Source organism: Garra rufa, chromosome 6 (assembly GCF_049309525.1).
Source record: "Garra rufa chromosome 6, GarRuf1.0, whole genome shotgun sequence".
NCBI classification, from domain to species: Eukaryota; Metazoa; Chordata; class Actinopteri; order Cypriniformes; family Cyprinidae; genus Garra; species Garra rufa.
The window spans coordinates 36,110,836-36,138,135 of NC_133366.1; the positions used below are offsets into that span (position 1 = coordinate 36,110,836).

Genomic DNA, 27,300 nt, shown 5'->3' on the forward strand with positions numbered 1-27,300 from the left:
CCAATGACCATGTCATTTTTTATGAAGTATGTAACTGAAAAGAAGATAAATTGAGAGATGTGAAGAAATGTAGAATGAGGCTTTAGGTCTGTGTGTAACAGATTTTATATGCAAGGTCCAGGGCTCTTGTTAGCAGTTGTGCTGGTCAGACAAGACGGTATCCAATAACATGATAATTTTAATATATTCTATATAATATATAATTCTCAAGGAGAAAGAATGGGAAACTTCCACACACTGAGACAACATCAATGACCAACAAAGGACCGAAAACTGAGACAGACTTATAAAGACAAACTAATCATGAGACAGGTGATGGGGATAACAAAGTAAGAAGGACTAAACCAAATGATCACAAACTGACGGGGGAAGACAGGAAGAAACCAAATGAACAGATACAAACACAAGGATACATGTAACATTACTCCCCCCTCCCGGTAGGCGCGTCTCGCGCCGTGATAGTACCACCGGGGAGGAAGGGCGGGTTCCCTGGAGGCCGCTACAGGACAGGAACTCGGCGGTCTGGGAAAGCCTCCAGGGCGGATCAGGGAGTTCTGGAACCCATGGCTGATCAGGCAGTTCATGAGGCCATGGCGGGTCAGGGGGTTCAGGAAGCCATGGCGGGTCAGAGAGTTCAGGAAGCCATGACGGGTCAGGGGGTTCAGGGGACCATGGCGGGTCAGAGAGTTCAGGAAGCCATGGTGGGTCAGGGGGTTCAGGAAGCCATGGCGGGTCACAGAGTTCATGAGGCCATGGCGGGTCAGGGGGTTCAGGAAGCCATGGCGGGTCAGAGAGTTCAGGAAGCCATGGCAGGTCAGAGGGTTCAGGGGACCATGGCGGGTCAGAGAGTTCAGGAAGCCATGGCGGGTCAGGGGGTTCAGGGGACCATGGCGGGTCATAGAGTTCAGGAAGCCATGGCGGGTCAGGGGGTTCAGGGGACCATGGCGGGTCAGAGAGTTCAGGAAGCCATGGCGGGCTTCAGCCTTCGGCCTGTCCACTTTGGCTATGGGCCTGTAGCCCCCCCGCCCCAAAAATTTTCTTTGAGGGGTCTTGGGGTTCAAAAGACCTTTTACCAGAGTGGGCTCAGAAGGGAGTTCTGTAGGAGTGGGCTCTGGAGGGAGCTCTGGAGGAGCGGACACTGGAGGGCGCTCTGGAGGTGCGGACACTGGAGGGTGCTCTGGGAGGCTAGTCGGAACCAGCTGAGATTCAGGAGGGCTGGATGGAACCAGCGGAGATTCAGGAAGGCTGGGCGGAACCAGCAGAAGTTCAGGAAGGCTGGGCGGAACCAGCGGAGGCTCTGGAAGGCTGGGCGGAACCAGCGGAGGCTCTGGAAGGCTGGGCGGAACCAGCGGAGATAGAATAGGTGCTGAGAACTCCAGAGGAAGCGCCATGTCCATCAGGTACATACTCTCCATCTTGGCTGGAGACTCAGGCTTGGCGGCCATCTTGGCCGGGAACTCAGGAACGGCGGCCATATTGGCCGGGAACTCAGGAACGGCAGCCATCTTGGCCAGGAATTCAGGAGCGGCGGCCATCTTGGCTGTAAACTCTGGCATTGCAGCCATCTTACGTGCAGATTCGAGCGTTGCAGCCATCTTGCATGCAGACTCTGGCGTTGCAGCCATCTTGCGTGCAGACTCTGGCGTTGCAGCCATCTTGCGTGCAGACTCTGGTGTTGCAGCCATCTTGCGGATATATCGCAACGGATTGTATCCTTGTCCAGCCCCAACAGAAACACGACACTGATTGAGGCGTCGGGCCAGCTCATCTGATGATATAGCTCGGCAAATTCAACCACATACCTCTTCAACCCTCGACCACCCTGTCGCAAACTCCACAGCTTTTCCTCAGCACTCACGTTTTGGTCGGTCATGCTGTTAGCAGTTGTGCTGGTCAGACGAGACAGGAGACGGTATCCAATAACATAATACTTTTAATATAATTCTCAAGGAGAAAGAACGGGAAACTTCCACACACTGAGACAACATCAATGACCGACAAAGGACTGAAAACTGAGACAGACTTATAAAGACAAACTAATCATGAGACACAGGTGATGGGGATAACGAAGTAACAAGGACTAAACCAAATGATCACAAACTGACGGGGGAAGACAGAGGAAGAAACCAAATTAACAGATACAAACACAAGGATACATGTAACAGCTCTCTAATAGATTTAAATCACAGTAGATTAGGTTTATTTTTAAAGGACTTATTTTACATGATAAATTCAGCTCTTATGGGTGTATTGTTTTAATAATGCATAATACAGTCTTAGAGGACACCACAACAGGCTTTACTTGTCAAGTTAATTAAGTACAAAATGGACACAAATGCGTAACGGAACTGTCTTTTAATTGAAACGAACTTGAATAGTCTGACTTCATCTCCTGTATAATTCAGTAGAGGAGATGTTATGTGGTGTGACAGCACTGGTGCTCGCAGCAGTCTCAATTCAGAAACCTCATAACAACAAGTTTACCTAACCTATTTTACAATGCACAGTCATAATCGTACTTCTTATTTTACAAGGGTCAGAAATTATGTTTCATTGTTTCATTATAGAGAGACTGCTATCTAACACTTATGAATAAATCCATACTTCACTACATAAAAAAACAGTATTTCCAGTATTTAAATTTAAGATATTAATATTATTGAAAGGTTTGATTCAAACACACACACACACACACACACTCCTATCATTATGGGAACATTCCATAGGCATAATAGTTTTTATACTGTGCAAACTGTATTTTCTATCCCCTTACCCTAATCCTACCTCTCATAGAAAACATTCTGCATTTTTAGATTTTCAAAACACTTCATTCTGTATGATATATGGGCTTCCTCATAGGGAACTAAAATATGTCCCCACAAGGTCAAAATGTACTGGTATTACTATACTTCTGGAGACATTTGGTCCCACATGACCTAGTGAATACCAGTATACACACACAAAATTATAGTTTACAATGGTGTAAAAGAGTCTTCTGAATGGTAGGTTTATTCTATGACTTTTATTGCCCACATTTTAAGTTAATGCCATTTGCACCACTGTAAATTCAAACTTGGGTGCATTTCCCAAAAGCAACTATGGCTGCAAGTTCCATCGTTATCAAAGTTCAATAGAACTTACCACCATAATTAGCTAATGATGCTTTTAGGTAATGCACCCCTGAACAATTTCACTAAATTTGCCTATCCACCTTAATTTTCCCGTAATAGTGGGCATAGTCGAGTCGAGTCCGAGTCGAGTCCGAGTCGAGTCCGAGTCTTTAGCCATTCGAGTCCGAGTCAAAAATGGGGCGAGTCGGACTCAAGTCCGAGTCCAACTGAACACTAATGTTTGTCAGTATCTTAACCTTGTTTTAACCTTTACAACTAGAATAAGGCAATGACAATTTAAATGTAAAAAAGCAAACAGCTATTGCATATTGCCATTTGGATTTTTGATTTCACACCATCTTATAATTAGTGTCCTGCTCAGCAAACTTTAAAGTCATGTAACAGAAGTTATAACTTATGTATTGTGACATATTTCAGAGTGAAACAGCTTTTAGAATGTGAAAAATTATAGGGCAGGACAGGACTTGTCTTTATTTGCTGTTATATAGTAAATGTATAAATTCAATGGGGTGGGTAGGAAGCTTAGTGAATGAGACCTGAGGAGCAGAAAATTCACCTCTTATCTCTGATTTTGGCTGTTTTGGGTTTTATATGATGAATGTTAAGACCTTAGACAGGGTAGATGGCATTTTGATTTTTTTTTTTCTTGGATGAAAATGAGGCGGTAAGGTGACAGTTGTTAAGAAGCAGTCTATGGAGGCCATGGAATAAATGAGTAAAAAAAAGTAAATTTGAGTTTATATTTCAAAATTCTGACTTTATTTTCACAATTCCGAGATTATATTTCACAATTTTGATAAGAAATGACATTCTCCCTTTTCCCCTCAGCTCAAAATCATGAGTTTAAATCCCACACTTCCGACATTTTCCCCTCAGAAAACTCTGAGTTAATTTGAGTTATAAAGTCCGAAATACAACATATAAACAACATATAAAAAAAAAAAAATTCTGAATTGTGAAATAAAATAGGTAAGGGATAATCAACGGTTTGCCGTGCGTTAAAGGATTTTAAATGCAGGACGTGGAGGCTCATAACCGCCCGACGCGAAGCGGAGGGTGGTTGCCTCCGCGAAGTGCATTTTAAATCCTTTAACGCACGGCAAGCCGTTGATTATCCCGCTTATTCCATGGTTATAGACAGATTAAAACTAGGATTGATATTTGCAGCGCAAAATTTGACTGAATGGATAAAAAAGACGGTTATTTTCGTCAGTTATGACACGCAGCTCTAGCATTCTGCCCGCTTCAAATCAGACTCAGAGATTAAATAGTCCGGTAAAAATCACATTTATTTGAATGAAATATAGCATTTGTTTCAGTAGATTATCGATCGACCAAGAGAGAGTGTGAAGGCAAGAGAGATGACAGTTGTGTGTGTGCGTAAGGTTACCTGGCTGCATGCTGTGCGTCTCTCTCTACAAACAACAATTCATTCAAAAACAGCAGTTTTACCACCCCGTTGTTGAGGAATATAATGTAGCGATCTAGTATCTATGCTATTTTAATAAGGATCGCAGGCAAACGCTGACAAGAAGTTTATGTATGTGCGCAGCACAATGCGATCTCCGACCTCTCTCTCTCTCTCTCTCTCTCTCTGTGTGTGTTTGCATGCATCAATTAAAGCAGCGCATTAATATAGAACAGTGATTAAACTGACTTGGAACTACCTGTGCATTAAACGGTTTTACTGCACACCTGCCAGCCAATCAGAATCCAGTATCCAGACATTCCATGGAATAAGCAAATTTAATATGACGCAGTCTGCTGCAGCAGGTTTACATTGCTGTCGCTTTAAGACCGGATGCACCGATCATATATTGTGACACATCTGTATTTCTCCCTGTATTTCGTTTAAATTCACTCACAAGACAAAACCGACCGCATTTGCATTAATACTCTCCAAGACGGTGCATTTTGACATTACTTTTCATGTAAATGTGTAGCAATAACATCCAAAAGTAAACTTAATTCAGCATTTGCACGCTGACTGAGAGGCGCTTTCGTTGAGCGCACTTCGGGGGTTTGTGTATGCAAAGAAACCAGCAGGCTTTCAAGTTCTGGCAAGACTTTTAAACAAGTGCGAATACTGAATGTCACTTTCGTAATAATGCGAGTCAGTAAAATTTCCGTCAACTATCCCTGGACTCGGCTGGACTCGGCAATTATTCCCGAGTCCGAAAAGCTTGAGTCCGAGTCAAGTCCGAGTCAAAACGCATCCGAGTCCGTGACAAGTCCGAGTACCCCAACTCTAGGGCATAGTAATTTGTAAATTAATTAAATTAAAGTTTATTTGTATAGCGCTTTTCTCAAGTGGTTGGTGACTACTGTATTTCAAGTTGATGTATGTTAAAATCAGTAATGATGTAATCAAACACTATTAACAGTAATGATTATGTGTTGCAATCAAACTTGTAGCAAAATTTCGTAGTGCTGTATGTTGTTTCAGGGCTGGCACCATCAGAGGTCCTCTGAGGGGTTGGCATCATCTCTTCTTGGGTATTCTGAATCCAGACTGAAGCTTGTATAATTCCTAGTTACCACGGGATGTTAATCCCATGGCAGAAATAGAGAAACAAATAGAGAAATAATTAGCGTAGCTGCTGTTCCAACCAAGCAAAAAATTATGTGTTTAGCCCAAGCTGAAGAATGTTAATGTGCATTTGATCAGATGAAACTGAAGTACAAGGTTATGAGATACATTATGTGAATGCTTGTCTAAAGAGATGAGTCTTTAATCTAGATTTAAACATAAAGAGTGTGTCTGAACCCCAAACGTTATCAGGGAGGCTATTCCAGAGGATGGAAGCCAAATATGAAAAAGCTGTCCCTCCTTTAGTGGACTTTGCTATCCTAGGTGCTACCAAAAGTCCAGAGTTTTGCGACCTTAGGGAGTGTGATGGATTGTAGCGTGGTAGGAGACTAGTTAGGTATGCAGGAGCTAAACCATTAAGGCCTTATAGGTAAGAAGTAACATTTTGTAAATGATACAGAACCTAATAGGTAGCCAGTGCAGAGACTGTAAAATATAAAATATCGTATTTTCTTGACCTGGTAAGGACTCTAGCAGCTGCGTTATGGACTACCTGTAGCTTGTTTATTGAAGATGCAGGACAACCACCTAGTAGTGCATTACAATAGTCCAGTCTAGATGTCACGAATGCATGAACTAACTTTTCTGCATCAGAAACAGGTAACATGTTCTGTAGCTTGGCAATGTTTCTAAGATGGAAGAATGCTCTTTTTGTAACATGAAAAATATGATTTTCAAAAGACAGGTTGCTGTCTATTAAAACACCCAGATTTTTGACTGTAGAGGAAATAACAGTACATCCGTCTAGTTGCAAATTGCAATTCAAGAGATTCTGTGTACTGTTTTTTGGTCCAATAAGTAATATCTCTGTCTTATCTGAATTTATAGGAAATTATTGGTCATCCAGTCTTTTACATTTTTAACACACTCTGTTAGCTTTGCTAAGTTATAAGTTTCATTGAGATATATAGTTATATAGTATCATCAGCATAACAATGGAAACTAATCCCATATTTCCTAATAATACCAAGGGGTAACATGTATATTGAAAATAGCAGATGACCTAGGACAGATCCTTGTGGCTCTCCATACTTTACTGGTGATAATTGCCATGACTCCCCCATTTAAATAAACAAAGTGGTAGCGATCAGACAGGTATGCTCTGAACCATCTTAAAGCCTGCCCTTGAATACCTGTATAGTTTTGTAATCGATCTATGAGTATGTCATGATCTATACTAGTGTCGAACGCAGCACTAAGATCGGGTAAAACTAGCAATGAGATGCAGCCTTGGTCTGACGCAAGAAGCAAGTCATTTGTGATTTTTACAAGTGCAGTTTCTGTGCTATGATGGAGAAATTCTTCATAGAGATCATTTTTTGCAAGATTAAAGATTAAGATTAAAAATTAAATAGGTCTGGTTTCCGGTATCATTGGCGTCCATCTGTTGCTTGATATCACAAACAGGTGTGTTTAACCATATTATTTTAATGTATTAGCTTAATTATGAGCACACTGGTTTGTAGTGCAAACAGTTCTACTGTTTACTGCACTTTGTTATTCTTTTCAATATTTCCCTACAGTGGCTAATGAACCGGAAGTCTCGCACATGAACAGAAAACGCCTTACTTCCACATTGAAAAAAGGTGGATAGGTTTTAATGAATATCAGATGTCTGAAATGTACATCCAGTTCATCAAAGTGCTGAATAATAACCTGATGAAATACCATAAGTATTAGGCTACAATATAACAATAAAACACAAGTAATGACATCCCTGTTGAAAAAAAAAACAGCATATGCTGGTTAGGTAGGTTTTGATGCTGGTATGCTGGATTAAGCTGGTCCTTTGCTGGTTTATGCTGGTCCTTAGCTAGTTTATGCTGGTCCTTTGCTGGTTTATGCTGGTCCTTGACCAGCAATATGACCAGCTAAGGACCAGCTAAGGACCAGCATTAACCAGCAAAGGACCAGCATAAACCAGCTAAAACCAGCATCCCAGCATCAAAACCTACTTAACCAACATATGCTGTTTTTTTTTTACAGGGATGTCATTTTAAGGCCATTTAAACAATATTTTTGTCTGCCATAAATCTTAAAACATTAATGTATCCACAGCTCCCTTATTACAAAAAACTTTGATATTTAAATCTAATACATACACAAATAATCTAATACAATGTCACAGGCAAATTTTCCCCCAAAAAAACATCAATTCAGGTGAAATGAAAAAGAGCATAGACACTAAAATTAGATTTTGTGCCGTTTCTGGTCAACCAAAAAAAAAAGTCTGCATTGCCAACAGATGGCAGCATATCCCACTCTAATGACATTGGATGTCATAACGTTCATCTTTATGACTAGCAGCATCAATCGAGGGAGCGTTGATGTGCAGTGTCGGGCTAAAAAAAAATCTTTAATTCATTAAGATATAACACTACACTGTAACTTTCTCAGAATGAGTTAACTTAGGCTACATTTTGATCTCATTCCTGTCCATGATCTGTTCAGGTATGATTAATCACTACATCTAATTTATATTTCCAAGTTAGCCTAATGTGCTCCGTTCTAGTATGGAGTCACGCGTAATGTCTTAAAAACTGTCTTTATGGGTCTCAGAACTGCATTTATTAGAAAAGCAACAACCAGTTTAATTCTGTTTCTCTGTATTCTGGTTTTGATTCAAGTGTTTTTGAGCTAGTTTGTTAAATTTAATGTCGGGTAGAAACCAGTGTATTGCTTAATCTGTTACCGTAGTAACACAAAAAGGAACCAGTGTCTCTTGCTAAAAGTAGCATACTCAATTAATCTGAAGGGACATCACGTCATTCTGTATTAACACAGACACTCACGTATACTGTCTCCATGCAACTTTACAGTCTTAATCTATATATATATTATATATGTATTAAGGTGCACTGTGTTCTGGAATGCCTCTGTCATGAAGTTGCCTATTTCACATGCTTCTGAACAAAGGAGACGCAACAATGTAAGTAATTAAAAAAATGCATTTCATTTAAAGTGAAATCAGGAGTTCAAGTTCATCTATTCTTTCTTTCTTCATCTCTTCTCTTTGAGTTGATTGAGGGTCAGGAAAGTTAAATTCTGTTCCTTTTTTTCTACAGCCTTTTTTCCCCTTCTTCGCCTTCTGCCCTCCAATCTTTGGAGCTTCAACTCCAATCTTCTGAACACTCATATTCTTTCTCATATAATGAAAGGTGAGAGAGTGAGAGTGTAAAAGAGAGAGAGAAAGATATGGAAACCTTGATAGTGTGCCCACTAGGGTCTTCTCTGAGGTTAGAAGGGTCGTTTAATATAAATCTGAGCCTGTAATGCTTCCTATCACACCGCTCTCTCTTCTTCTTGTACTTTATATGCTTATGAGATCTAATTTCTGCCTTATCCTTTGATGCTTACAATGTCATTCTAAAAAAAATCTAATATTAACAAAAGGCTTATAACTTAGAATCTTTTATTCTAAAAACATTTATTCATGTTTTTATGAAAGTACAAATCAAAGCCTTTTTTTTTCTTTGATGAAAGTGTAGAAACTTAAATTTAGTAGAATACGTTCTACTTCGTTAAAAACAAGACCACAGGAATCAAAGTTTAGTGTGACTTTTTAATATCTCCAATCAAAATTTATTTTTGTAATTCCAATGATGCATTTATGGCTAAAGGAAACGTTTAGTAAATAGTTTTCCTCCAAATGCAAGATTTGCATGGCTGTAGGTTAGATGCCAGAAAGGACAGATTAAATGACCCGTGACTCTGACAAGAAAAGATGAGAACAATAAAATAAAAGTTAGTTAATGTGCTCTGAGTCGAGTTGATGGTGCATGAGGCTTGTCTTAATTCCCCAACTGTTTTCTGCTCTCGTCTGATGCTGAGAGACAGTTGTGCAAAGCTTGTGGATGTCGTGAGAAGGAGAGAAGAGGGAGAGGTCATATACTGGTGTCTACCACCGATGGGGTTTTGGGGACTGTCAGATTCAATGCCTCACTCTCTCATTCATAGTCCTGTGTGAGAACGAACGTCTGCCGGGGCACCAGTGTGTGATGAATCTGTTTGCAATTCATGTGGCTGCAAATTGCAGCACACTGTAAAGGCATGTGTGATCCGAGGGCCAATTCCATTTTGCCAATCTGTAACATCAAACAGTACAATAGTGTGTTAAATTGTGTAAAATGTACTGTGTGATAAGCAGGCTTTTGTTTATTATATCACATAGGATTATACTTTATTAAACAGAAAATACATTGCATTAAGAATGGATTTTTCTCTATAGAAATATCCGGCTAGTCTGAATCAAGTGAGAAATGTGCACAAATCAAGCAAACCTTTCCACTGGAGGAAGCGTTATTATGGATTATTGACCAGAAGTGATAGTTTATAGTTAAAGGGGTCATGACATGGATTTTTTATTTTAATATGTTTCTTGAGGTTTACTTATAATGTTAATAAAGTTTTTTTTGCACATAAATTATTATTTTCAACTCTCATTATGACCCTGTGTCCTAGTAATCGTGTCTTAGTAATCGGCCACTGTTATAATTGGCTAATGTCATTGCATAGGAAACAGTATCAACGATCCCTCACTTATGCATGTGAGTGTTTTGACAGTGATAAAAACACGGTCATTTCCAGACAAAGCATTATGAAATCATTTACTTACCATTTGTGATGCAGCTGCAGTCAGATCTAGTACCACTTTATCTTTCAACAAATTTTTCTTTCTGAACTCTCCATGACACTCTGCCTCGTTTACAAAACAAAATGTTCCGATCAATCCACAGACACAATCCGGGATGCCATTAAAAATAAACTATCTACTTGTTCCTTACACTGGGATCCTTCTGATATCTGTGCAAAGACACAAACAAGCTGTTTAAACCAAAAGCGTCAAAGCGAACGTTCTTTCACTTCATTTGTCTAATTGACGACAGACTCGATGAATAGTCATTGATGCCTTGTTCTGGAGGCAGTGTTTATGCAAATGTTTGTACCTGGGTGATGTCATCTTGCACCTTCGATCCAAACAAGCCATTTTTGGAGCTTGATTAAATAAATGCTTTGTTTATATTGAGGAGGACGTTTTAAGCTATGAAACTTGCGGGATGTTTTAATGGTACAAAAACCTCTTATATGTCAGAAGATCAAGGCAATTTTGATTTCTCATGTCATGACCCCTTTAAAATGCCTTGGTTTATTTTTTACAAACATACTGCTTTTCATTTCAAAAGGAAGTACTGGAGTTGTGTGGATGATTGGCATGTTTTTATCAGCTCTTTGAATTCTCATTCTGACGGCACCCATTCACTGCAGTGGAGGATGAGGATGTGATACAATGCCAAATTTCTTCAAAACTGTTCCGATAAACAAATTCATCTACATTTTGGTTGATTATAGTTTTGAAATAGCAGTTCAAAACTATGAAATCACACTAGCATGTAGATTTTAACTGAGAAATTGAACATTGTTCTCAGGATGAGATTATTTTGTCAATTGTCAGGTTTGAAACAGTTGTAACAATGATATTAGGATCAAGCTGTTACATGCGATCTTATCAATTTATACAGTTCATTTATTTGACCTTCTGTTATGTATGTTTTGCATATTTTCTTTTAAATTTCCTATTATATTTTATTTACTTATTATATTTTATATCAGGGGTTCTCAACTCTGGTCCACAACATTAATTTTCCTGCAGAGTTTAGCTCCAACCTTGATCAAACTCACCTGCCTGTAACTTTCTACCCTGTGTTCCATTCAGAAGGGCTCATCCCTATGCCCTAATCCCTTCAAAGGGTTTACCCTCTGGAGTGATAGTTTCGAAGGGTTGAAGGGTGTAGGGGATCAAACAACTGTTTCTTGAAGTGCCCTTTTGCGTCATCATCCCGTGCCCATACAGAGGCTCCGTCATCATACAAAGAATCTGCACAAAGGTTCTTGAGAGCCCGAAGTGTCCATCAGTTGTACCCTTCAAAATCCTTCATTCCGAATGGGCCTTTGAAGTGGCTAGTTTTGAGTTTGGAATGACACTTCAATATGGCGGCCATGATTGTTTTCACTCTGAAGTGCCCTTCGGAGGACGATATATCCCGTTTGGAACGCACTGCCATTGATCCTAAAGACTTTGATGAACTTGTTCAGGTGTGTTTGATTAGGGTTGGAGCTGAACTCTGCAGTAAAATGGATCTTGCATACCAGAGTTGAGAACTCATGTTTTATATTATAAATTAATATATATTGTGAGAGATTTCTCTTTCATTTTTACTTGAGACATTACTCCACATTCCAGAAAAAGGGTATTCTTCTCAAATCAGTGTCTAAACAACAAGTTCCAATCGTGACAAATTATCCTTGAGTGTGTTAGCATGTTTTAAGTGCCTTGTATCTATTTCCCTTAGCAGTACGGCTGAATATATTTTTTTGTAGTCAAGACTTCAAGGTGTTTATATAGAAACTTCCAAAAAATATATTTACCCTGAAAAATATTAACTTAAAGGGATGGTTCGGAGTAGAATTGACTTCATTGCTATGCACTCCGAAGCCCATCTAAATACCCCATCCGAAGTTTTTTTTTACCTTAGTCAAACATTTATGGAGATATTAGAGTTTTTCGAATTGCTTGTTACAGGAGTGAATGGTACATGTGATGTATCTCGTAAATTGCACCACTAAACGTGCAAGTAATCTTACCAAACTTGTACAGTAGTGTAAATAGGTTATGTACTCACAAAACGCTGCATCAGAACATTTGTAAGTCCACCATGAGTGTTTTAAAAACACGTTTTACCCGAGAACTACTAGTCTCAGAAACTACAAGTCGACGTCACTTCCCTGGTTTGAAAAAAGCACGTAAAAGTCCTCCTACTACATCTGTGTGCATGTCAGCTTATAGGAGGACTTTTACGTGCTTTTTTCAAACCAGGGAAGTGACGTCGACGTGTCGCCATTTGTAGTTTTTGAGACTAGTAGGGATCGGCTAAAACGTGTTTTTAAAACACTCATGGTGGACTTACAAATGTTCTGATGCAGCGTTTTGTGAGTACATAACCTATTTACACTACTGTACAAGTTTGGTAAGATTACTTGCACGTTTAGTGGTGCAATTTACGAGATACATCACATGTACCATTCACTCCTGTAACAAGCAATTCGAAAAACTCTAATATCTCCATAAATGTTTGACTAACGTTAAAAAAAAATTCGGATGGGGTATTTAGATGGGCTTCGGAGTGCATAGCAATGAAGTCAATTCTACTCCGAACCATCCCTTTAAGTAGACAACTAGACCCTGTTTGCCCTATTCTAACAGTAACAGACAACAGCCTTTGGACTTCAGGGACATTCCTTCATGAACATCATGGCTTTAAATGCTTTGCTCAGTGGCACAATAGTGACAGGAATCATGAATTAAACTTCACAGGGTTGAAAACATCGACCTTCGGAAGATTAGTTAACATCTTTAACCTCTAAAATAAATTAACGAGGGGCATGTAATACTTCAGATTTAGTGCACCGATCACAAACACCTGATGATGCGCTCGGGCAGCAAACTCATATTTATAAATCCTCACTGAACCAAATAATGATCCATGAAGAACATTGCCCAATAAAAGGGGTTTAAATCTCCCCTTGGACTTTAAATACTTTAAATGTAGATTTTACAAGCATCATGTCGCGCTTGGAGCATATTATCCACAGCAAGCGAGCGAAATTATTTCTGCAGCTATAGCGCGTGTCCAGATGGCGTCTTTACGCATAATATAAGAGCGTGCGCCAGTTCTGTAAATCGTTTATGTATTGTTATGCATAGTGATTAGACTCTTGGCTGGAATTGATTGACAGTTAATGCTCATTGTTTAAGGATAACATGCTGATTACAGCTCTTGCTCTTGCATTGCGGTCACAAATTTGTTTGAGAAATTAAAAGCAAAGAGAGAGAGAGAAAGAGAGAGAGGTGGGGGGAGAGGAAGAGGGTGCGCGCAAGTGTTACCTACCGCTGCACACAGCTCGGATGCTGACAGACTAAAGTTTCGTCGGCTTGTGTGTAATAGGACAACTTCCCATTACAGGAATGATGCAGAATCAAAGATATTTTGGAATTCTACATCTTGGAATTTTTATGTGGACGTCATTTTGTATTAAAGGTAGGTGCTTTTTGTGTTTCTTTAAAGTTGTTTGCGCAACATAATTTGTAGGCATTTGTTTTTACTTCGATGTTAACTTAGCTTGAATACGTGAAGTATGACAAAACGATGACTTAGAGTTACTAAATAAAAGCAAGGATTGATCATTTCACTGTAGAAATAAATGAGCAAGTGTGTTTATCTTTGTGTACAGCTTGTAAGAGTGTCTTTGTGCGATTTGCCTTCAAGCACCTCGACCCCTTAATACCCCATAACATCTGGCATGTTCGCACTGACGCATGAACACTGACAAAAATACCGCACAACATCCTTAGGTCTACTCGGTAATACGCCAATGTGAGACGCGAGCATTCATGGCGTAGACAGGATGAAAGAAATCCTTTATGACCTATAATTTCAGGGTGTTATGGGTTAACTTATTGCATGAGTGTATGGGTATGCCCGCGCATCAAGTGCATGCATCTGTATGCTCGACTTCCTTTCGATACTTTCAATTAACGCCTCGCACAATAAATCTGTGATGTCTGAGTGGTGTTATGCCTGAACGACTTTTAATATCGATTAACTCTAAACATTGCCGAGGTACTTCGTATATTTCTTAGCTGACACGGAAAATACTTAAGAAGGAAACCAAAGCATCAACCTTTGTGTGTAAACACAGACAAGCAGACTGTTGCAAACAATGAAATGTCCCATTGCTGTGGGACTGTATTAAATCAGCACTCTCAACCAATCAAATTTGAGGAATGGAACTAACGTTGTACAATTAAGCAATGGAACTGGAACTGCTCCTCTGAATAATAACCTGTCAAGTAGATAACTTGGTTTGTGACTTTTTGGATAAGTAACACATTCCATTCCTGAAAGCGGTTTATTGGTGTCCTTTAATTTTCCTTACGGTCAGAGCATGATTAATCCCTTTGATTGATTTTGTCTGGACGTTCAGTGTGTGTGGGGGTTTCAGTTCTAACCATTTAAGGTGGGATTCCCTTCAACTATTTACAGAGGTCAAGCAAACCCATTGCCCTTAGTATATCAGCAAAATTACTTCAATTTATGACTCTGGTCAGCTCTGTGCCAATTATGGTAATATTGTAGGACTGACTTTGCAGATTTCTTTAAAAGGTACAGTAGAACAGCTGCAAACAAAGGGCACTGGATTCCTGGACAACTGATGTCTTTCCATAAAACAATACAGAAAAAAAAGATTAAAAATGATGTGCCCTCAAAATCTTTGATCAAAATAACTCTCCCTCCCCCTTGCAATGACATCTGTTTTCTGAATTTTCTTTCTAGGCATTTTTCTTATATGTGACCCTGGACCACAAAACCAGTCTTAAGTAGCACAGGTATATTCGTATAACCAAAAATACATTGTATGGGTCAAAACTGAGTTTTCTTTTATGCCAAAAATCATTAAGATATTAAGTAAAGATCATGTTCCTTGAAGATATTTTGTAAATTTCCTACCATAAATATATTAAAACTTAAATTTTAATTAGTAATATGCATTGCTAAAGACTTAATTTCGACAACTTTAAAGGCGATGTTCTCAATATTTCATTTTTTTTTTTTTTTTTTTTTTTGCACCCTCACATTCTAGATTTTGAAAATCTTGTATCACGGCCAGATATTGTCACATCAATTTAAAAAAAATGGACCCTTATGGCTGGTTTTGTGGTCCAGGGTCACATATTGGCAGAAAGGGATTTTATCCTACATTCTGACAATATTCCCAGCATACTCCAGGCTATCATGGAGGGTTGGGATTTATACCATGACCTTAAAATCCCACAGACCAGCAGCTTACACTATTTGGCTGAGAGAAAATGGTCAGCATGTAGATTAGAGAGAGAGATGGCAGTCATATGTTTTGCATCAGTAACTTACTGGAAATGACAAGCCTGCACAAAACCCAGGTCTGAACGCTATAGTACAGTGAACCAGACCTCATCATTACATCAGTGACGTAACTTACTCATTGTATCAATGTTTACTTAAAAAAACGGCAAAAAAGCATTAATCCTTCTCATTGCTTCTACACTTCTAGGAGCATTTCCACTAGGTATTGGAACAACGACGCAATGATTTGCTTGATTCAGAACCAAGAGCATCATTGAGATCAGGCACTGACATTAGGTAAAGATGCTTGACTGACAGCTGGAGTTCCATTTTATTGTAATGGGGTTCATTGTAGTTCAGGTCTGACCTTCCATTTTTATACAAACCTCACTTTGTGAACTGTGTTATTGCATGATGCTGCATTACAATTTTTCATCATAGAAATGACTGGAATAGCTAAACCTGTTATTAGCACGTTTTTGGCCATGTATTTCATACACTTAACTATATGCTGTTTAAGGTTGCCAAGCAACATAACTTGGCATATTAATGTAAAATTAACTGATGTGCAGTCACAGGTGTGCATATATCGACTGTGGTTTCATGCATGGTGTGTCCAATTGGAATTTAGATTCACATTTAGATCTGTTATGATGCGAGTAACAATTAGCCTAATCAAAGACAGTTGTTTTAAAGGTGCCTCTTCTGAAAGAGTTTTTCACTAATTCTCCACAGTGTACACCATTGGGCATTTACAAGGAGTCACTGGACCAGAGTTCTCCAAAGATTTTCTACTTTTTTTGAGCACAGCTAGGTATACCAGGGCTTCCCAATCCTGTTCCTGGAGATCTATTGTAGAGTTCGGTTACAGTCCTGCTTCAACACAGATAATTAATTAGATTGATTATTAGCTATTTCAAGGGTGTTCATTTAGGGTTGGAGCTAATCGTTGCCGGAAGGTATAGATCTCCACAAAGAACTCTGCACCCCTGGTTTGCCATTTTTTTAAAGGCTAATGAAAAGTCACATTAACATAAAATTCGGTGTTATTGTTTGAATTGGCTACCACTTTTAAATGGTGATCTATTAATGAATAATTAATTTTTTTAGCGTGCCCTATATGTGATTTAAAAAAAACAAACAGCCAGAATTTCCTGAAAAAGGAGACCAAAAAAAAAAGAATAAACATCCACACTGGTGTTGGATTTACTTTGAAACAACTTTCACTTAGAAATTGCTAGTAAATTAGTAAATTACTCAAGAAAAAAATTTAACTACAAGTAACACATTTCAAGTAACAAGTAACATTTCCTCTCTAAATGTTTGTTACATTTTGGCTAATGCAAAAAAGTTAACATTGAGTTCATGTTTACTTTCACTGAAAAAATAGATGGTGTAAAAAATTCACTTTTTTGAAAATTGCTAGTTATTTTATATTGTATAGTTACAATTGTATACTTACAATTTATTGCAAAGAGACAGCAGGAAAGACATTGAATTAAACACGACATTTTAAAGAAGAATTATTTGAGTAAACATTTGTTGAAGTAAAACATACTCCAATAATATTTTCTATGAAAGCTTGTTTCTGCAACAGCATACTTTTTATCTCACAGCTTTTTTTTTGCTCACTATTCTGAAAATAAAAGTTCAACTTTTGAGAGATATATCTATATACTCAACTCTACTATAAAAGTCTGAATTTTGAGATAAAAAGTCTATCTAAAAAAAGTTAATCTACACTATCAGTCAAAAGTTTTTGAACAGTAAGATTTTTAATCTTTGTTAAAGAAGTTTCTTCTGCTCACCGACCTGCACTTTTTTTTAATCCAAAGTACAGAAAAAAACAGTAAAATTTTGAAATAGTGTTACTATTTAAAATAACTGTTTTTTATTTGAATATATTGTAAAATGTAATTTATTCCTGTGATTTCAAAGCTGACTTTTTAGCATCATTACTCCAGTTACATGATCCTTCAGAAATCATTCTAATATTCCGATTTGCTGCTCATTTATTATTATGTTGAAAACAGCCGAGTAGAATGTTTTCAGGTTTCTTTGATGAATAAAAAGTTCTAAAGAAGAGCATTATCTGAAATAGAAATCTTTTGTAACATTAGTAATGTCTTTATCATCACTTTTGATCAATTTAAAGCATCCTTGCCAAATAAAAGTATTAATTTCTATATAATTAGTTTCCCAAAAAAAAAAAAAAAAAAATTAGACTGACTCCAAGCTTTTGAATGGTATTGTGTATAATGTTACAAAAGCTTTTTATTTCATATAAATGCTGATCTTTGGATCTTTCTATATATTTTCTATAATTAACTGTTTTAAATATTATTATTATTATTATTATTATTATTAATAATAATAAAACATGTTTCTTGAACAGCAATTCAGCAAATTAGAATAATTTCTGAAGGATCATGTGACTAAAATATTTAAATAGAAAGTAGTTATTTAAAATAGTAAAAATATTTCACAATATTACTGCTTTTGCTGTATTTTGGATCAAATAAATGCAGGCTTGGTGAGCAGGAAAGACTTAAGATTTTAAAAAAATCTTACTGTTCAAAAACTGCTAGTGTATGTCGAAAACAAAGAAAACAGAATTAAAAAGACTTAAACTCAGAATTCAGAGAAAAAAGTCAGAGTTGCATTTCAGACTTGTTTCTTAGAATTTAAAGTTTATATCGCATTCTGACAATTCTGAGTTTGTATAATTCTGAGTTTGTATTCTGAGCTTGCAATTCTACAACATTTGTGAGATAAAGTTGCAATTACTTTTTTATTCTAGGGTGGAAACAGGCTTCATACTTTCCTTTACTACTTCGAAAAATCTTTTTATTACGATGTATGTGAGACACTACAAGACATCAGAAAGAGAATGGAGAAGGTTTTGTTTTTAAAGTGCATTAATATTAACATTGTTGAAGGATTCAGCTGACGTGAATCATGGGATGGAGTTGGGTTGAACATTCTGCCATAGAAAAAGATTTGGCAGAGTCCAATGACTGTTCTGTATGCAATCATCATTTAATGCAAGCAGCAATTGGCAGCCAGTAGAGTGAGACAAAGAGAGGTGTAACATGCTCTCTCCGGGTTGTTGAAGACCAAATGCACTGTCATCTATAATTTTCAAAGGTTGATTGTGCATATAGGAAAAAGCATTGTAACAGCCAGTCAAGATAGGAAAGGTCTGTTTTGCCTAATATTGCAGAAGTTCCCAAACTTTTTGATGCTAGCATCCACCAAAAATCTTTAATGTTCTGCTATCATTAATGAATAATAAATAAAAACAATTTGTAGATTAGGTCTGGTTTCAACTGTATTGTAATGTTGAATGGCTATAATTACTCATCCCCAGAAAAAAAAAAAAGAATCCATTAAATAGAGGCATCAGTGTTGTTTCGACATTAATCAGGAGTCATTGTGAAAATATAATAAATGCTATTTATAATTACAACAATTGTAGTGTTATGTGCCAATAATTTTAATCAATCCACAGCCCTACTTATACCACCTTATCCTTATCTATCTTTGCTAGATGGTAAAGGTAGATGTACGCAATGATTTGTTGTAAACATACTAAAGTTAATGTACTGTAAAGTTAATTAAGCCAATATTTCACACTCTAAATAATGTGTGACCTTATTTAGACACTAGAAAACAGAGAGCATGAGACTCAGGGATTAGTAACTTTCCAGGGTTAGCCGCTTCACCTCTGTTCTCTCTCCTCTGCCCCATTTTAGTCCAGTACTGCCATTACTGAATGAATTTATTAGGAAAGCGTGCTTTGTTTAGCCCTTTCCCCCCTCTGTATCTTGTTTTTCATCAGGGGAAGAGTGGAGCGATAGCCATTCAGCTTGTAAAGCCAGACGTTCATCACTAATCTGGACTATAACACAATCCTACAGAGAGTGAGATGACCCATTTATTCCACAGGGATTTTCTCTTTCTCTTTTTTCCTCCCTTGCTTTTTTTTCCAAATACATGAGGTGAAACTTGATTCGTTATTAGACCGGATGATTTGATGTTTGAGTCAAAGAATATCTTGCTCCTGATCAGGCTTCCATATAAAATCATTTGCTTTTTATCCTCAGTGGAGAAGAAGAGTAATTTACAACGATTCTGATTTTGATCTAACTTGTGCTGCCGTAATCATACTTGGATTGACATAAATCCCCATAAAAGGCCTGGACTGTGCGTGAGCAAACACACATACACACACACACACACACACACACACACACTGTATCTGATCCATTCCAGCAGAAGATGTAATCAGAGAAAGAAAAGCTTGAGAAATCAAAAAAGGAAAAACAAAGTCTGTTTTTTTCTTTCTGTTTTTCCCTCTCACAGACTTATAGTATATGCATTTTTGAAATACTGTTCTCAGCTGGTGGGTAAAGACCCAAAATTGTGTCAAAATATGTAATATTTTGTAAATCAAATAATAAAATGGAACTGATCATTAAATCATGCATAGTCAGCATAGCAAAATGAATAGAATAACTGAAAAGGGGAGAAAACAACCTCCTTGGTGGTTGATGTATGAGACCACCGCTGTGCTGTCGGTGCGAACTAGCACATGGCGATCTTTCAACTGTGGAAGAAAGTGTTTCAGAGCCTGAAACACGGCCAGCATCTCTAGGCAATTGATGTGCCAATTGAGATGGCGACCACTCCACAACCCGCGGTCCTCGGTAAAACCAGTCCTCGGACTTGATCTGTTGAACGACCTGTTTTATGGTGAACATTTGGGTTCCGCGGACTGAGCGGCCACTCATGACCGCCCCCCACCCTGTTAAGGAAGCATCCGTCGCTAGCGTTACGCGGCGAGTCGGAATCCCTAACGCTGGGCCTTGAGACAGAAACCAAGGATCCCTCCACATGTCTAAGGCACGAAGGCAGCGCCGCGTGACCTTGATCATGCGAAACGGATTTCCCCTCGGGGAGAATCCCTTGGTTTTGAGCCACCACTGCAAGGGTCTCATGTACAGCAGGCCAAGAGGTATGACGTTGGACGCTGCTGCCATGAGCCCCAAAAGTACTTGAAACTGTTTTACAGTGAGTGGCCTGTCTTCTCTGACTCTCCTGACCGCAGAAAGGATCGACTCGATACGAGCTGGGGACATTTGTGCCTGCATCGTGGTCGAATCCCAAACCACGCCTAGATAAGTAGTTCTCTGAACTGGAGATAGCACACTTTTCTTGGCGTTCAGTCGTAACCCCAACTCTTTCATATGGGCTAGCACAGCATCTCGATGTTGTGCTGCCATGGACTCGGACTGGGATAAAATCAGCCAGTCGTCGATATAGTTCAGGATGCGAATGCCCTGGAGCCTCAGCTTAACGAGGGCAGCATCCATGCATTTGGTGAAAGTGCGGGGTGAGAGAGCCAGACTGAAGGGAAGAACCCGATATTGGTACGCTTCGCCCCCAAAAGCGAACCTCAGGAACTTCCTTTGCTGAGGAAGGATGGAGATATGGAAGTATGCGTCTTTGAGATCTATGGTGACAAACCAGTCCTCGGACTTGATCTGTTGAACGACCTGTTTTATGGTGAACATTTTGAACACTAGGCGCATAACTGCACGGTTCAGAACTATGAGATCTAGAATAGGACGCAACCCCCCATCCTTCTTTGGCACTATGAAGTACCGGCTGTAGAACCCGGATTCTCTTTGAGGAGGAGGGACCACCTCGATGGCCCCTTTCCTCAAGAGTGTTTCTACTTCTTGTTGTAATACCGGAGCCTGCTCGTGTCTCACTAGAGTGCGAAGAACCCCGCAAAATCGGGGTGGTGGTGCACCGAACTGGATGCTGTAACCTCTTTCTACAGTACGCAGGACCCACTTTGAGACTCCTGGCAGAAGTTTCCACGCTGCTAGGTAATCTACTAAGGGAATCAGCCTCTCGAGGCTGACCTCCGGTGTTTCTAGAGTGGCTGGAGCGATGCCCTGAGGCGGATGACTGGCAGAAGCAAACCGCCCCAGCCTTTTGAAGGACCCCCTTAGGGGTAGCGAGCTGTGCAGGCCCCCTGATGGAAGAGGGGAACACTGCACAGGAAGCTCGCTGGGAACCGCTGTGCTCTGGGATGGTAGCAGAGACAACAGATCGGTTCCCTGGGGGCACTGGGGAGAGACGGGTTCCGTATGATGAGGAAAGCTCCGCTCTTCCCCAGAGGGGCGTGCCCCCTGAAGCCCTGAATTGTCAGGGCTTCTTGGCCGCGACCTTCTTAGCCTGAAGTACGGCCCGCAGGTCCATCTTCGGCTTTGAAGGCCGCGACCTAGAGTGGCCCCCATGGCCCCCTCTCTGAGGGGGAGCGCGGGACGCAACACTCTGCTTTTGAGTGTCCCTGTATGAGGAGGAGGGTTGCGGATGGGGCTGCTCCCGTCCAGCAGCCCCATAAGACCGGCGAGGGAGATAGTGCTGGAACGCCGCCGCCTGCTTACGAGACTCCTGGAACCTCTCGACGACTGAGTTGACAGCATCGCCGAAGAGGCCAGAAGGCTCAAGCGGGGCGTCCAGCAGGAAGACCCTGTCTCTTTCTCTTATTTCTGACAGGGTCAACCATAAATGCCTCTCTGCGGCCACCAAGGCTGCCATAGACCGCCTCGAGGGCTGACTCTGCATGCCTCGCTCCCAAACATGCTACACAAAGATTGTGTGTGTCCCCACCCGTAATGTAGCGAGGGCAGGGAGGCACACACGCTCTAAACTGCTGCTTATCCCTCTTTGACATTTTTCTCTTTTTTTTTTTTTTAGACGTGTCTCTCTCAAAATAAAGTAGTGCAATCTGGCACTGAAAAGCAGAGAGACATAGGACACACACAGAGCGCTGCTGAAAGACAGAAGCTGCCGATCGTTTGTGCCCATGTGCTTTTATATCTTCCTGGTCTGACGTCATCGGCACGCGTTCCCGTTGGTTGGATTACACACGTGTTTCAGAGCGTGTCACGCTGAAGGCGTTCCCCATAGCGTTTTCGGACGCAGCTTGAGTTCCCGGTGGGGAACTTAACGTGGCTTAATGCATTAAAAAGATGAATATTAAAAGGCCAAACCCAGTACTGTATACTGATGATGCTAATGATGTGCAGGCAAGCAGCCCAGGATATGAACACAAAGTGCATGCATGTTAAGTGTTTTCCTCTGATAGAAAACCATTTATACAGAAAACGTTTAACGTGGCTTAATGGTTAAAGACAGTGATACTGTATAAAAAGGCCAAATCTGAGAAATGTAATGGGTCTGACTTCCAGTCTGCTTCCAGCAAATTTAGCAGTACAAAACAGCTCGTTTTGCTGACTTTTATTGTAAACAGGTGTTTCTTACCATATTATTTTAATGTATTGTCTTATTTATAAACACACAGGGTGGATAACACAAACAGTTTTATCGGTTTATTGCAGTGTTATTTTTCTCATTATTTTCCTAAAGTGTCAAATGAAGTGAACATCTCATACATTCACAGAAAAAAAAGTTTACTTCTGCATTGAAAAATAATGTGGATAAGTTGGTGATGTTGCCACAGATGCAAATTTGTACTGTTCCATATCTCGCTTTAACCAAAATTATCCGCTTAAGCTTGGAGTCACGTGATGGCATGACAACAAAACAGCATAGCAGGGGAGCAGCAGCAATGTTTGCATACGAGATGTGAAAACAGCGGCATATACACACGTCTCTTTGTTAAACGTATTATGTGTAGAGGAGAAAAAAATAACAAAGTATCGATCTCAGCAGGCTAGAATCGATCCGATTCCAATACCAATGTTAGTATCGATACTATCGATATTAGGATCGATCCGCCCACCCCTAGAAAATAGGAAAAATAGGATACAGGCTTATAGGTGCACCCACTGTGAGCTGACAAGGTGTCAGTATGCTCATCAGGAGATGTTTGAGTCATAAATGGTCAAATAAAAGGCTATTGTTACGTTTATTTTAGGGAAAAAGTTACATATAGCCCCTTTAAAAAAAAAAAAATCTTACTGATCCCAAACTTTTGAACAGCAGTGTATATTGTTGCTGTTTTAATAGTACTGATATATTGTTGTTACAAGAATAGAACATTTCAAAATTTGATCCTAAGGCCAAAGTAAAAAATCCTAAAGCAAAACCAGTTGAGACCACTGTATTAACACTCTCTCTATTCATAGTTGTCTTTTTCTCTTCCGTGTCTTTCACATTATGTCCAGCTTTCTCTTTTTACCAGTCTCACTGTCACAAAGCTTCCATTGAGTTCTCTTTGCTATTATGTTTCAGCATTTGCATGAAGTTCAAAAAATCACCCATCAGACTACTGTCAGCTTCAGACTCTCTGTGAGCTTGTTGATCCCTTAGCCACCTGTCTCCCTTAGGAGTCTCCTTGATTGTTGCTTCAGGTTTAGCACTGTATACTAGCACTCAAGTGAGAAAAAGTTCAGTGAAGGCTTGTTTCCCAGGCAAGCTGAAGTGACATATATTTGTTCCAGTCTTTTTAAATATGTAATATCACTCTGTCCCACATTGTGTTTCACAGCTTCTGTTTGCTCAGCTTTGACTTTACACCTCAGCTGTTGTATATATTTACCCACTTCCTTTGTGATTTGTGTTTGTGTGTGTGTTTTAAATGTTCCTAATTAGCTAGCTAGCTAGATAGATTGATAGATAGATATTAGATAGATAAAAAAGTCAATACAAATTACTCATCTGAGTGGCAGTTTCACACCAGGAAAGATTGTAAAATGACCAAGTATGACCATAAAAGAGCTTTTTATTGGTTTATTTTAGTCATCCCTTTGTTATTAACCATTTTATTGCCATATTTATCTTTTAAACATCCTGTGCTTGCAAAGTTGAGAAAATTAGTTAGTTACCCCGAGGCAACAGAGGGTTAATCAATGATGGCCCATACATAGTAATGAGAATGTGCCGACCAGTGGGGAAAAAGGGTTTAAATAAGTAATGAAATTTAACGAACGTGACTTAAAGGCTTTTATATTCCGTAGATGTGACCAGGATAGAGTAGTTCTGAAACACAACAGCCCCAGTCTTTTCTATAGGCCTACCTGAAATATGCATTTGAATCACATCCACCAGATACTGCATAACCCTCAGGCTGAGATGGGCCTGAAGCCCAAACACTTATTCCATTAGGATGAATTAGGGTGATCTGGAACACCTAAGCTCTGATGTGTACATTTCACAAACAAGTCTATGTTAACACTAGACTCATTTGAGATGCCAAATTCCTCGCCTTCAGTGTAAATGAGAGTAGACGGCTGCAGTCTGGGGAGGAGTGGGAAAAAGAGCAGGCAAATCAGACAAATCTCACTTCTCATGTGGATCAGCAATCTACATGAGCATTTTTCATATAAACTCTGACCAATTAAGTGCATACAGTAGAACAAGTACTCCGATTTATATAGTTTCACCAGGATATTGGTCTTCTGTGTCAAAATATGTGTTTCTCCATTTTAGTGTTTCCTGGTAATTTACTCACCCCATGTCATCCAAGAGGTTTATGTCTTTCTTTCTTCAGTCGCAAAAGAACACAACATTTACATGCAATTTGCATTTAAGTATATCCCTTAAATTATATTATTTTCACAATAAGTATGCTAAAGTGTACTTCCTTTCCACAAGAAGAAACGTGCTTTTAAAAACAAGTTTTTAATTGTTTATATATATACATATGTGTGATGCGATCTAGGAAGACCCAACATAGGCTTGAGCTTGCTGCAATAAATCACTGTTTTTCTGCACTAAACAAGTTAATTTAGCATATTTTCAGAGATGATAGACAAGATGTTATAAAATAATAATTTAATGAAAACCTAATTTTCACAAAAAATTTACGTTCTACCTTTTTTTTTTTCAAATTTCCTGAAAATGTCCCAGCGCGACATCCGACATGTTTTTTCAGATCGCAAGGCACAATGCACTCTAAAAGTGGTAAAATATCTAATACAAGCATGCTATTATAATCAGGGGTGCACATAAGTTTTTTTAGCCTGGTTGTCATAAGAGTACCTGGAGATTTGGCTTGGTCCTCACACACTACACATAGTGTGACCCATTAAATATAAAATTGATAATAGTGATAAAAATATCATTGGACTTTATTTATTTAGTTTTTTTTAAGAAAATAATAAACAAAATAATAAAGTGTGGTAGTAGTATTATGTTTTAAAATAAAAAGGGAGCATTAAATAAAAATACAATTATTTTATAGTAAACTTAAAAATAAAACGATAGTATTTACTTTTTTTTATCTTAACCATTTTCAGACCTAAATTAGCAAACTTTTATTTTGGCGGGTTGCCGGCAAGTACGTAATGTGTAGTCGCAGACGTGGACGCGCTCCCGATTAAAGAACGTTCAGTGAAGATCGTCAGTGAAGGAAATGTCACGTTTTTGCACTGTGCTTTGAAAATGGCAGCGAATAGCCTATAATTATGCTTTCAGTTTGAATAGAAATCTTAGGAAGTATTACAGTTTGTCGATCTAAAATGGTAATTGTACATTAACAGCTGCAACCATGTCGGTACGCAAATACATGCTCTGAACTCATTTACACAGCGCTTTTTCTTATTTTGGTCGCGCATGTGGACCACTTATGCCGAGTTCAGACTGCATGATTTTAGCCCCGATTTTGACTCGCCGACAGGTTTTGAGAAATCGCCGACGAATGCCCGAAATCACAGGCAAATCGGTGCTCGTCCACGCGAGTGACAATCACACAGTGTGAACTATCAAAGACGCGATCTGAGAGAATCGCCGACGTGTCGCCGACACCCGTGAGATATTTGGCATGCTAAATATCTGGACCTGTCGGCGATTCATAATCATGCCATGTGAAAGGTGATCTGACTGAAAATCACATCAGCGATTACCTACAGCCAATGAGAAAGCAACATCCAGGCCAGCGGGAAGTTGGGGGAGGAGTTACGAAGGTATAGACTAGAGGTCTTCACGGGTCCAAAAATTCGTACCTGAACCCCAAGAGACCCGTAAATGTCCTGGACGGAACCGACCCGGACCCGTATTTTATTTTAACCCGTGAAGACCCGAAAAATACCTTAAATGTACTAATTGGACCTGAACCCGGCTGGGAAGACACAGACCCGACTGTACCCGATCGGCACATATTGCACAGCAAACTGCTATTAACTATAAATAAGTTGCGAAGGAAAAAAAAACTTTTTGGCGTAAACTACCGTTAGTAGCGTTGCATACAGACCTCCTTGCCAGTACATTTACATGTTAGGCTGTTCTTCTCTCTTGCCGACAGAAAGACCCTTTTTAATCCACTATTCCAGCTTTAGTAGTTTAGGCTACTGGCGGTCACGGTCAGTGAGGAATGACTAATGCAATACAACTTCGACCGTTGTGTTTACCCTTTTGAACTACAATAACGATACTTTTGCGAATTGTAATAAAGACTTGGCGCAATTGTTTTTTTTTATTAATTAAATTATTATTAATTAATATTATTATTTTATTATTATCATTTTTATTATTAATAAATTATTAATTATCATTTGATTATTAATTTTTTTTTCCAAAAAGGCACAGAACAATGAATGCGGTAACTTTACTGCGTGCATCTTCAATAATAGTATCTTCTTCAGTAAGATCAATCAATACA

The 27,300-nt window shown here is 39.1% G+C and overlaps 1 protein-coding gene across 1 annotated transcript in view; it reads left to right on the forward strand.

Moving 5' to 3' along the window:
* The first annotated feature begins 13,644 nt into the window (after positions 1 to 13,644).
* chrna8 (cholinergic receptor, nicotinic, alpha 8) overlaps positions 13,645 to 27,300 on the forward strand; it is a 96,360-nt gene continuing 82,704 nt past the window's right edge. The window contains exon 1 of the mRNA XM_073842284.1: positions 13,645 to 13,817. Coding sequence (XP_073698385.1) covers positions 13,745 to 13,817 — 73 coding nt within the window. The 5' untranslated portion in view covers positions 13,645 to 13,744. The remainder of the gene's footprint in view (positions 13,818 to 27,300) is intronic.